The 12,957-nt window shown below is 46.1% G+C and overlaps 2 protein-coding genes across 4 annotated transcripts in view; both read right to left on the bottom strand.

The window, feature by feature from the left end:
• The window catches only part of myo15aa (myosin XVAa), a 40,854-nt gene that overhangs the window by 16,593 nt on the left and 11,304 nt on the right, over positions 1-12,957 (bottom strand). For all 3 annotated transcript variants that reach the window (XM_034711838.1, XM_034711836.1, XM_034711837.1), the window contains 17 exons: positions 8,279-8,361; positions 8,055-8,118; positions 7,779-7,888; positions 7,509-7,583; positions 5,575-5,665; positions 5,450-5,455; positions 4,814-4,917; positions 4,613-4,676; positions 4,413-4,526; positions 4,165-4,326; positions 3,941-4,054; positions 3,783-3,841; positions 872-995; positions 678-773; positions 464-595; positions 258-383; positions 48-125 (listed from right to left, as the gene is read on the bottom strand). In XM_034711838.1, coding sequence (XP_034567729.1) covers positions 48-125; positions 258-383; positions 464-595; positions 678-773; positions 872-995; positions 3,783-3,841; positions 3,941-4,054; positions 4,165-4,326; positions 4,413-4,526; positions 4,613-4,676; positions 4,814-4,917; positions 5,450-5,455; positions 5,575-5,665; positions 7,509-7,583; positions 7,779-7,888; positions 8,055-8,118; positions 8,279-8,361 — 1,602 coding nt within the window. The remainder of the gene's footprint in view (positions 1-47; positions 126-257; positions 384-463; positions 596-677; positions 774-871; positions 996-3,782; positions 3,842-3,940; positions 4,055-4,164; positions 4,327-4,412; positions 4,527-4,612; positions 4,677-4,813; positions 4,918-5,449; positions 5,456-5,574; positions 5,666-7,508; positions 7,584-7,778; positions 7,889-8,054; positions 8,119-8,278; positions 8,362-12,957) is intronic.
• On the bottom strand, positions 8,730-10,862 carry LOC117831725. The gene has a single exon (XM_034710531.1). It carries the CDS (start codon positions 10,860-10,862, stop codon positions 8,730-8,732), a length of 2,133 nt encoding a protein of 710 aa, XP_034566422.1.

The following is a 12,957-nucleotide window of genomic DNA, read 5'->3' as shown; positions in this document are numbered from 1 at the left end:
TTGGATTGATCATAACCGTAGATTTAAAGATGGTGCTCTCCTCTCACCTTGTTCTTGCTCTGGATGAAAAGGTCGAGGACATCCTGACGCACCTGGTCATAGTTCTTGTCGAGGAATTTGTAAACCTGCAGCGGTGATATCACAGATTTGTTTGAGTGGATGTTTTCAGCCATGCAAAGCTCAGTCAGTTCATGGGAGGTCATGTTCTCAGAAAACAAACAGCAGGTCATAAGACCAGTGAGTTGGAAGCTGTGTACCTGGTAGGTAACTCGGCCTGCAAAGTGCTTGATGGTGAACTCTGGCAGGGGCATCTTTGGCTTCAGATACAGCGGGTTGTTACCGTGGTGGTAGTGACACTTTTGGAGGAACGTGTGGTCTGTCGCCTGGCAAAAAGCAGCAGACTCTAAGTGACATGTTCAATGATCAGTTCTACTGATAAACGCTTGGCTTACTCCTGCTTCACCTGCGGGAAACAGCTCTGGTCGTCCAGAATCCTCAGTATCCCATGAGGCTTAGCGGCAATGAGGTCAATGCAGGGCTGGTTGTCACTGAATGGGATGTCCTGCCAGGGGATCTGTTCCCGGCTGTACTCCTCCTGAGTCCCAACACATGCATTAGTATTCACACATATATGCAGTGTACTTCTGTTTATTGTGAGACAGTGAGGTGTGACTGACCTGTTCCTCCCTAAAAACTATCTTATTGAAGAAGAACTGCAGATATTCGTTGGCATAATTAATGCAAAGCTGCTCAAAGCTGTTGAAGGCCAGATCCTAACACACACATACACACAGGAGCATAAACACAAAGACGGTGAGTCTTAGAGTCTGAAGAGAGAGAGTGTAAAGTTTCCATGTGTGACCTTGATTACCTCAAATCCATAAATGTCCAGGATGGAGATGGAGACGGTGTGTTGGCGGGGGTACACCTGAGCGTTGATCCTCTCTGTTAACCAGTGGAAGAGCAGCGAATAAAGGATCTTGGCAACAGCATCTCTTGGGGTCAAAGACAGATCGAGGCACATGATTAAAAAACAATTTAGTTCTTCCCCATTTTTTACTTTTACTGTTCTTCCAGTTATTTAAATCCTATTTTTTTATCTGAATGCCTGCTCCCCTTCAGTCAGAGTTACAGTGGAGGATTGTCTGTCTAGCAACACATGAGGACTTAAAGGATTCATCTGAATTAATTTTTCACAGTTTTTCTTATATATGATAAAATCTTGAAATTAAAGCCCCAGTCAGGAATTTTTGTTAGTGTTTTGGCGCCCCCCTGTGGACAGCCATTGCACTTCCATTCTCTGTGGAAATATCTTGCTTAGTTTTATTATTCAAACTAGAATCTTTGGCATGGAAAATGTCATAAAAGAAGGCAGTTACGATTTCGTGCTTTCACTTTATCTGAAATGACAAGAGCTACACACCTGCATAGAAATCGCATATTGCTAAATGTGATTAAGTCTTTAAACTGGAAGCCCCACAAAAAATCATACAGTATCTTATTTACCAGTCTGGCTTATACTTTGAAATTGATGGTACATTTCAGCCTGATTCTTAGCTAGCTTAAAAACTCCTCACAGGAGCTTTAATGTGTTTTTTTGACAGCCTGAGATATAAAACTATGACAGGGAGTTTAAAAAAAAACATTTTGGCACTCAAAAGAATCTTCCCATAATTCTTAAAGGTGACATATCACGCTTTTTTCATCTATATATATTGGTCTAAGAGGTCCCCAAAACATGTCTTTAAAGTTTATGCTCAAAAAAACACTTTGAAATCAGATTTTGGTCTGCCTGAAAAGTCCTCTTCTTCATTCCTCATCAGAACACTCTGTTTTCCCTCTGACCACGCCCCCTCAGGAAGTGGATGTGCGTCGGCTGTCCAGCACGTTGATCTAATGTTTACATGTTGGCTGAATCTACACGGCTGCTCAGAGATCGCGTTACTTCAACCCTCTGAATCTGATCCAGAATCTGATCCTGACGGAGAGGCGCCTGCAGCAGGACCTTTCTGAAGGATTGGTCACAGATTTAGTGTTTCTTGTTGTTTTATTTATCAGTATGTAGACGTGTGTCTTGGTACACAGCTACCAACATGTAGCTATGTGGCTATGCTAACTAGCGCTAGCACTTATCCATGATAAATAAAAATCATCCACTAGATCTTCAAATCTGCAGACGTGGGGAGTCAAACCGACCTCTACCAGAAAGGCAGCAGGACCTTTTCTGAAGGATTGGTCACAGATTTAGTGTTTCTTGTTGTTTTATTTGTCAGTATGTCGACGTGTGTCTTGGTCATAGACTGTATAAAATATGGACGTAGTATCCGTGACGTCACCCATCTGTTCCAGAGAGCTGTTCTGAAGCAAATCGACGGCAGCAGCCATATTGGTAATGCGGAACTCAACTAGGCAGAGTGTGACGTAGTGTGAGTCTCTTAGCCAATGGCTGTGTGTTCCCGACCGGGAGTCACGTCAGTCATGTCCTTATTTGGGCAAAACTCATAATCTTAATATCTTCTGAACCGTCATGTTAGAAAAAAATTCACCCCCATTAGTGTGTGTGCCATTAGAGAGATTAGTGTGCCATTAGAGAGATTAGCTTCATAGGGCCAAGCCGTTTTTTTTAACCAGGCTGTAAACATGTTTATTAATGCTGCAAAGATCGTCTTTTTCCCATTCATGTCTATGTGGTTTCTGGTGTTTCTGCAGCCAGCCTCAAGCGGATTTTCGATGTATTGCAGTTTATATCACTTCCGCATTGGCTTCATCGTTTGAGACCGGAGTTTGCCGCTTGGTCTTGGTACACAGCTACAGCTACAGCTATGAACATGTAGCTATGTGGCTATGCTAACTAGCGCTAGCACTTATCCATGACAAATAAAAATCATCCACTAGATCTTCAAATCTGCAGACGTGGGGAGTAAAACCGACCTCTGCCAGAAAGGCAGCGGGACCTTTTCTGAACGATTGGTCACAGATTTAGTGTTTCTTGTTGTTTTATTTGTCAGTATGTCGACGTGTGTCTTGGTACACAGCTACGAACATGTAGCTATGTGGCTATGCTAACTAGCGCTAGCACTTATCCATGATAAATAAAAATCATCCACTAGATCTTCAAATCTGCAGACGTGGGGAGTCAAACCGACCTCTGCCAGAAAGGCAGCAGGACCTTTTATGAAGGATTGGTCACAGATTTAGTGTTTCTTGTTGTTTTATTTGTCAGTATGTTGACGTGTGTCTTGGTACACAGCTACAGCCAGGACATGTAGCTATGTAGCTATGCTAACTAGCGCTAGCACTTATCCATGATAAGTGCTAGCTAAGACAGCCTACAACTAGCATGCCTCCCTCCTAAGCTCCTTGTTAGCACACGTGTGCAGGTAATGAAAAACGGAGGAGGGATTCAGTATTATTTTATACAGTCTATGGGCTGAACAAGCTCCGAGCTCTGACTCCGTGACAGACCGGATATTGTTGTTACGTAACAAAAACATGTCTGCACGTCAACAACAAAGTCTGAAACGGCTGGTTTCACACACATTTACAGAAAGGTGGAGAAATCAGAACAGGGGCAGAATGGATTTTTTTCATTCTCGGGGGGTTTGTAGACAGGGACACATATTTCAGGTAGAGAACCATTAAAAAGTCAATTTTGCATGATATGTCACCTTTAAAGTCTTCTCCTTCAGTTAAGTATCCAAATACTTCTTTCAACACTGCATTAACTTCATCATAATGTCAACAAAGAGGCGTCTCTAATGGTGTTCCCTTTCTGCCCTCACCTGGCATCAACTGCGCTCTCCACAGTCAGTGGTGTGTAAATCTTGTCCCTCATTGTCTCCTGTAAAGAAGACAGAGGGTTTAACATTACTCATTACAGCGTCATGGTTCCTACAGCTGCTCATTTCACTAAACAAGCTCCCCCCAGTTTGATACTGACTGTGACTTTGTAGGTGATGGCTTTTTGTAGTCCCTCTGGGGAGATCTGCAACAGCTCTGCCACCACCCTGATCTCCTGTGCGCTCACCACTGACGCCACCTCCTGGCCATCAGCCTGAAGTGCAACACAGAAAAAGGGAGAAGAGAAACACACATCTTTTGTTTGCTTCTGACACATCACCTAAAAATAAACACAAAGAAAGAAGCTGTGTTTGGTAACACTACCTCATGTCTCTGAAAGTAGACATTCCCGAGGTGCAGTATGGAAGAAAGAACTCTAAAGATGGCCGACTGGTCTTCAGGGGTGAAGTGCAGGATGTCCATGGCAGCGCGTAGACGCAGGAAGTCCTCTGCATCACTCTTCCCCGTTATCCCACAATCCCCTCCCTGTGTGGACAGAAAAAGAGAGGAAAGTTTGGAGTGACTTCCACATGTGCACCCTCCTGCTGAATGTGCTGTACCGTGTCCTCTACCTGATTGAGGTAATAGTAGGTCTCAGCCTCTTGAAGATAGAAAGCCTGCCTCTGCTGCGAGGGGAGACCCGCCAACATCTCGTAGAAGATGTGATAGTTCCTCTCATCTTTGGCCTGAGGAGGTGAAAACAAACTTCAGATACAGAGGAGGTGAAGATGGAAGAGCTGTTGTTATGAGTGTGTCTGTGTGTGTGTGTCACCTGGAAGACAATCCGTGACTTTTCGAGCAGATACTGAGAGGTTATGGCACCACTGATCACACCACTGTTTTGAGACAGAAGCAGCAGAGAGTCAAAATATAAACTTTAACTAATAACTCTAATTCAGAGAATGAAGACAGGAGACAGAAAAATGTATATTAAATGTCACATTGAATGGAGCTGTGTGTATTTCATACTCACTCCTCCAGAAAGACCTCTATGTATTTCCCAAAGCGACTGGAATTGTCATTTCGAACAGTTTTGGCATTTCCAAAAGATTCCAGCAGAGGAGCTGCCTCAAGTATCTATCAGGCATGAAATCACATGATACATCAACCTGCTTCATCATCTTACTCATGCATCTTGAATAACATATGCTTAAAATGGATGGAAAGCAAGTCAAATGTATTTATAAAGAACATTTAAACGCAGCAGCAGATGACCACAGTGCATAGAAACAAATCATACATACACAGGAAATACAGAAATCAAGCTGCCTATTAAAGTTGAGGGGACTGCTAGCCTGTTGCCCATGTTTAATGTTAAGATCCAACATTTTAACTTGAGATTTGTATTTATTGTAAAACATAAAAAAGGTTTTAAGGCGAGACTTGAAACAGTCGACAGATGGAGCTGATAAAAAAGGTTTCTAGCTTAGCAGAAAGGTGGCTTTATCATAACAGAGATGCTTGTCAGATATTTAAAGAAGGTGAAAGAAAGTCATAAGAGAAGGCAAGCCACAGAAAACACAGCACCCATTGGTCAATATCATGACCATAGATATGACATGATGACTTAAAAGATTTTGAGGACAAATCATGCAGGCAATCGTACTACCTCGATCTGTGACCGAGAAGATCCAGCAGAAACACAGAGACAAGGGGGGAAAAAGACACGAAAAACCATTAGTAACCTTTTAAACAGGAACATGTGTGTGTTTGGGTGTAGATGTATTTACATGCCTGCTGTGCAATGTTGCTTCTGTGATGAATTGCTGCTAAGTAGCGAAGGACTAGCTTGGTGGCCTCTGTTTTTCCTGATCCGCTCTCCCCACTGAAACACAGCAACACACACTCAATGAAGGACAAATCATATACACCATCAGTAGATGGAGTAAATTATGGATTAGTCAAAATTAGTTTAAAGTCAAGATATAAAATGGATGAGTTCTAAAAAAACAAAACAAGGAGACTAAATCCTTTTCTTGTACCAGCTGTAAGCACGTTTAACTCTGATGTAAAAATGAGCATTTTGAAACAGGCTCTAATGAGATCTGACTTGCTTTTGGAGCCAGCCTCAAGTGGACACTAAAGGAACTGCAGTTTTTGCACTTCCACATTAGCTTCATTTTTTAAAGCCTGAGGTTGCCGCTTGTTGACGGACCCTTTGCTGAAAGATTCAGCAGTGGGAAATCCTGTTCCCTGCAAAGTGAAAGGTCACTAAAGCCAAAGACTGAACGTTATCAGCACCTTGGGCCCCGCTACCCACAGCTTTTTTAATCACTTAGAGCGTCCTTTATTCGATCCTTCTCACCTTCCTAATGATGCTTGTTTAGTGTTCGGCTTAATTGACTAAGTGGTGTGAGATCAGGCTTGCATTAGACACCATACACACAGTTCTTCACCACCACATGTACAGTTTATGAGAGTGTCCGTATCTTTGTGTGTGAATTTCGGGGACACCAGCACCTTGACCACATTCCAGCGTAAGGTTTCATCTCACGGGCTTGATGGCTGAAAACCTGGCCATTACTGGTCACCGTACACCAGAACTCAGTTACCCCATAACACGCACTCAGCGACTCACACACGCACTCAGCGACTCACACACCTGTGCACCTTCAGCACACACGCACAACTCTGAAACAGAATCTGCTCCTTGCCCAGACCTGGCTGGGCTTTCCTTTCAGGTGTCTCCTTCCAAATACGGCCAGAGTTCCAAGTGCATGGGAGTGTGGGCATGTGTGCGCTTTTGTGTATGACTTTGGTCGGTTTCTGCGATTTCTATTGTGCACACCATTTCCAAACCTGCCGATGAATGGTCCATGCACTATTTAAATGTCTACACCTACGTTAATTGTATACCTCATTCAAAACCAAAAGTCTGCACATCTGAACTCTAAAATTTTGCACATGAACCAGATTGGCAGAATTGAATGTTGGTAGCGAGTGTCATTTATAAAACCTGTCCACAGAAGGCTTTTTGAAAACCCTTGCATGGACAGGAGACGTAAATGTGTTTGTCTCTGAGTGTTGCTTCTCCAGGAGATCAGTTTTGACATGGAGGGAGGCGCCTGTGTCAAACAGATGAAGTGAGAAAGGAGTGAAGGATGGCCCTGTCTCAAGAAAACCACAGACAGACAGACACTCATGAATTTACAAAGACTAATGGTACTGGAGATGGAAACCCGGCTGTCCGAGAAGATTCATGGACACCTTGTACGCCGGGGTCAAACTCTTACAAAACCCATGAACCGTTACGGTGACATGAAACATTTTTGCAGCCCAACTCAAGCCTTAAAAAATAGTGAGCAATCCCAATCTTGTACATGATTGGTGATCTTTGTTGTTTGATTATGGGCCTGTGTCCACTAACAGCATTTTTTCTAGTTCCTTACAGAAGAGAAACTTACCATGTTTGTTTTTACAAGGGTGTAATATCCTTGTTTTCCTGTTTTTTTATGTTTTCTTTGTACATTTCAAATGATTAAAGGCAAATTTGAAGCACACAGAGCATCTTAAAAAAGACTTCATCACTGCTAAGGGAAGCTGAAGTGCAACTTTCCTGTCCTGGGTGCAACCAGATCTAGAAATTCCATTAGTGGACACAGGCCCTTAAAGGTTGTCAGAGATCAGAGATTTTAATTAGAGAGGATTTCAGAGAGTCGGCTCCTTACCTGATTATTATGACCTGGTTGTGTTTGGCATCCATCATTTTGGAATAAGCAGCGTTTGCTATGGCAAACAAATGCCTGAAAGAGAAAGAGAGGTTTAATCGAGCAATATCTAAAGTGATCTCAAACTCAAGAAGCCAAAATGTTCTGTCTCTTGTTTTTATTAGTTTTGTCCCCCTGTCTGTTTTTCTTCCTTTCATCCCACCTTCTTCCTACCAGAGTTATCCCAATAAAAGGAAAACTCCCTTTCCCAAAACTTTGAATTTGACTTACGGAGGGTTTTCTCCCAGGGCACGACCTTTGTACAGCAGCACCATGTCCGTCCCATAGATGTTATACATCTTATAGGGGTTCACAGACACCAGAATACTACCGATATAGGTCTGAAACATCCAATGAGTGAAAAGAGGAAAGAGAGAGGAAAAGTCAAACATAAAAACACTGATACACTGCACCAACAAAGTAACCGACTTATTAACTACAAGATATTTTCAGCTGTATTGTGGTTGTATGCGTCAGGTTGTATGAAAGTGCAGCTTGGATACTTGCATAAATAAGCTCCCTCTCAAATCTTCTCCTCAGGTTCAGCAGAACAACACCTTCATGCATTTCCCTGCACAGAAGAAAACCAAAGACACTCAAGAAAAACAGGAACATTTTTATCCTTAAAGATCAAACAGGAAGTAACACTTTCTTGCAGTTTATTTTTGAGTTTTACTTTTAAAATTGTGAAGAGAGAGCAGATGATTCAGTTTGGAGTGATTTTTACTTACTCTAGCTGTGTCATATCTTCAACTCCATCTTCCTCTCGTTGGTTCCGGTGAGCCACGGTGGGCAGGCTTCTGATTGAGTACATCTACAATGAATGCACACACATACACACTCAAAACAGAAGCATTTTATTAATGTACATACCAACCGGAGCCCAAAGCGCACATGCATCAACAAATCTGATCTCAGTCGAGTCCTTGAGAGCAAAACTTATTTTTCTGGCAATCTGGAAAACTCTTTTTTTCCCAAGTAAAAAATAAACTCAAAGGCAAAAAAGTCTGCAGATTAATAGCAAAAGAAGAACCATTACTTCCAGGTATTGGTAAAATAAGTGTGGTTCTGACCATCCCTCTGGACACGCCCCATCCTTACACAACACTCATCACTCCAAGTTAACTTCACAAACATGAGGATTAATAGGTTAGTATGTAACATCAGCTTAAGAGCCTTCTTTCAGTGTGAGTCATGTTTTGAAAAAGTTACCTTGTCATACCATTGCCCCTTTGGTTCCCCCTCCCTGCTGAGATTCCACTCCCCTGGTTCAAGCCCCCCTTGTCCCTGTCCCATCAGGCTCTGCGGCTCCAGCAGCTCTCCATCTCTATACATGGACCACTTATTGAGGTTCTGCACTGTCCCATGAGGTAGAACCCTCTCTGCACCCCAAACATCCCCATCTTGCTGCAGTCCATAGCCATCAACTCCAGGTCCCTGTGCCCAGTGCTGATCAGGGCCAGCTCCCTGGACCTGGGGTGACACAACGGCATAAGAGGGTAGGCGGAAAGAGGCCCCCCGTAGTTGAGCGTTCTGGAGAGCGCCGGAGAGATTCAGTGAGCGTGGTTCTGGTGCACTAGGGGCACCTGGCCTCATCAGGACATTACTATTGGGGAGACGGTACTTTGCATCACGAAGGTTTGGGTTTTTTGATAAAGCATTTGACAGGTCAAGGGTTCGGGGTGCAGGTGCAGGCGGAGGCCGGGTCATCAGAGTTCCATCTGGCAAACGGTAGGAGGCAGAACGGAGGTTCTTGTTGCGGAGAGCATTAGAAAGGTCAAGAGAGCGTGACTCTGTGGTCTCAGCAGAACCAGGCTGCCTCAATAGGGATGAGCTTGGGAGTTTGTAGGAGGCACCACGAAGATTTGAGGTTAGCATGGCACCAGAAAGGAGAGGACCAGAGGGAGCAGCAGGGGCAGCTTGGGCTTGATTCCGTGAAAACAATGACGATCCATCTGGGAGTTGAAACTTTGCCTTGCGCAGGTTAGCATTCATCAGGGCACTTGATAGACCTGGGGATGAAAGTGCACTCTCAGCCTGCTGCGTCTCCTCTCTTGGCTGTGAGAGAAACGACCCATCTGGTAATCGGTAAGAGGCCTTACGAACATTAGCGTTCAGAAGAGCAGAGGAGAGCACAGAGGAGGAAGCGGCGACAGGCTCAGGTGCTGGCTCATTTCTTGTAATCAAAGTTCCATCTGGCAGCCTATATGTGGCTTTACGTACGTTGGGGTTCAACAGTGCAGAGGAAAGCATAGGCGAGGAAGGGGAGGGTGCAGGTGGAGCCTCGGTCCGGGTTACAAGAGTGCCATCAGGCAAACGATATGTTGCTTGTCGCAAACTAGGATTGAGCAAGGCAGAGGATAGCATCGGTGATGAGTGGGGAAGTTGGCTTGCAGATGGTTCAGCCACTTCAGTTCTGGTGATCAAGGAACCATCAGGTAGCCGATAGGTGGCCTGGCGTAGACTTGGGTTTTGTAGGGCATTTGAAAGCATAGAGGGTGATATCATCCCACCACCAGTGACACCAACTCCACCATCAGTGGTAACATGAGGCTCCACAGGGCCTCTGGACATTGCAAAAGTGCCACCTGGTAGCCTTAACATTGACCCCTGGATTTGGGAGGTCCGCAATCCACCAGAGAGAAATGAGGAGGTTCCTCTAATTGGTCCTTGTTGAGGTGTGGCGGGAGGAGGGGCAGGAGACATGGGCGAGATGTGTCCATGGAGGGGAGAAACATATGAAGCATTACGGAGCTGGGAGTTAAGCATAGCCGATGACAAGTGAGGGTTGGAGGGGACAGGTGGAGGTGATAGGACTGTTGTATAAAGGTTGGCATTGCGTTGTAGAGGAGATGCGTAGGAGGCACTGCGCAGGCGGGAGTTCTGCATTAAAGCATTAGATAGACCAGGAGTGGCATATGGGCCCACTTCCTGGCTCACCTGCTCATTAGCATATACCTCTCCTTGCCAACCAGGTATGGGGGAGGGGCTTCTCTGTAAAGGTGAGGTCATGTTGGCATCCTGAATGTAAGGGTTCTGGAGCATATGTCCCTGAAAAGGTGATGTGACATCATACTGTGTTTGTGGGGAGGATGGCCTCTGTAAAGGTAAAGAGTTCATATTGGTGGGGTAAGGGATGGAGGAAGGAAGATGAGGGGGGTAGGGAGCACCTATCATTTGAGGGTTTGGTAAAGCATTCGTAAGCATTGGGGATGGACCTGGATCGATCATTGTGTAATCATACTGGGCGATACTCTGACCGGGTTGAAACACTGGGGGCTGGAAAGATGCTGGCCCTAGACCCAGAGGACTCATAGCCCTGTGGGGCAAGGGGGATGGTGGGTGAGATAGTTGATGCATGGGAGAGGCAGAGCGTGAGGGAAGAGGAGACCGACGATGCAGTGGCTGTGGAGATGGAGGTCTACTCTGTAGCCTACGTACTGATGGCTGGGGAGACCGAGGGCCACTTTGTTTCAGAGAAAGCTGCGGAGACCCAGGGGGAATTGAGGGAGCTGCTCTGATTGACTGCCTGGACTGAATTGAGGGCTGGCTTCTGGGCATACGTACTAGTGGTTGCCCCCTTCCTACAGGTCTGTGAAAGCCTCCTTGTGGAGTACCAATTCGCTGTGACTCCCTTAACCCTGTGGCCCGTGAGCCTGTCCTGGATACCATTGGTCTTCCAGCTACACCCCCTGTCTGTCCTGGAGGAGCGCCCGGGCCACTATGGATGGATGATCTAAACGGGGCTACATGCTGAGTGACAGGGGGCCCATGTCTACCTCGTCTCTGTGCGTAAGGATTCGCTGGGGAGGGTTTCACTGCCCCCATGGGGACATGACTTCGACCTCCAGGTCCACCTCTCAGCCTGCGTGTGGAAGACCGAGTTGGTAGAGGGCGATTGGACATACGTGATGGGGAAGGTGAGGGTGGACGGTGAGGGGAGTTGGGGCGGAAGGCTTGGGGTGGGGAGTGAGATCTCTCAGGTACAGGGGGGCTCCCTCTGTGTGGATATGGAAGAGGAGGAGAGGGGGAACTCCTCATCCTCGATGCTGGTTTTCTACCTTTTAACAAATGTGGTCTGGCAGACGGCATATGAACTGCATCTGGAGGAGGTTGCTGCCTGAAGGAGAGTCTAGGGGAGGGTGGTGGGCTTACTCTCCTTCTCATGGATCCCTGAGGTGAAGCTAAGGGGCTTGAAAGTGGGGAATAAGGTCTGGCATTTGATGGACCCCTTCGCATTCCAATTCCCCCCTTTCCCCTTGTCTGGGAGGCCTGAGTTCTAACTGACTCACCTCTCCTATTCGATGGTGAAGCATAAGGTGGGCTGGGTGGTCTCTGCCTTTCAAGTAGGGACATTTGTCTTTGGCCTGCCATTGAGGCCCGGTGAGGAAGCCCTCTCCTTTGTAAGCGGGGGGAGTGGTGGGGGTCTAGCTGGATTCCTGTGTGGAAGTCCATGTGATGGTGTGAGGGGCGGGGTGATTGAGGTGCAATCACCCTGGCTGATGCTGGCCTCATTGACAGCGATGGGGATGGCATGGGACTCATTCGTCGTACCGGCATAGGTGAGGCCATGGGTGAATGCAACTGTGCCTGCATCAGTGGAGGCATCTGAGGCTGTGGGACCATTTGTGACATTTGCCCCATCTGATACATTTGCAGATCCTGGGGTTGGTGTGGTTGGTACATTTGGGGAGCCATTTGTAATGGTAGGGAAGATTGAGACAAGTAGCCGTTAGAAAGAGGGGCAGGAAGGTGAGCCGGCTGAGGGAAATGGATCTGCTCCTGTTGAAAGTTCATCATGGCCGGAGAGGGGACTTGTCCAGGAAGAAATGTAGGTTGCTGTTGAATCATGACATTTGCATAATGGGGTTGTGCAGGAACTCCTGTGGAAAAGGGCTGCTCAAATTGTATATCTGATAAAATTTCCACATTGTTGAGAGCTACAGCCGGGGAGGGAGGAGCAATCCCAGGGGAGGAGGGATACGAGTGCAGAGGATGAGGAGGCGGCAGGGATTCCACCTCTAGTCTGTCTTTTCCGAACAGCTTCACCTGAGGCCTGGGGACCTTGAACAGCTCAGCAGAAAGTGGCTCAGCCTGAGGGTAAGAAAACTGCTCCTGTCCAAACAGCTGACCTGCCTCAGCTAGATCTGGCACAGCATTGATATAGAAGGGTTGCTGGTAGGGGTTATAAACAGCAGCAGGATCAGCATATCCCAGCATTGGGTCATTATATACGCCTGAGACGACCTCATAACCACCACTTATCAACCCATATGGGTCTGATGTCACATAGTTATGACCCATATTTTGGTTAAAGTAATCACCATACAGCGCAGGGTCATACTGATCATAGAAAGGATCCGTGGTATTACCGTAGTACCCATACGGCTCAGGTTCCAACGCGTACAGT

This window comes from Notolabrus celidotus, chromosome 20 (assembly GCF_009762535.1).
Source record: "Notolabrus celidotus isolate fNotCel1 chromosome 20, fNotCel1.pri, whole genome shotgun sequence".
Taxonomy (NCBI): Eukaryota; Metazoa; Chordata; class Actinopteri; order Labriformes; family Labridae; genus Notolabrus; species Notolabrus celidotus.
This window is presented reverse-complemented; position numbering and strand designations above follow the sequence as displayed.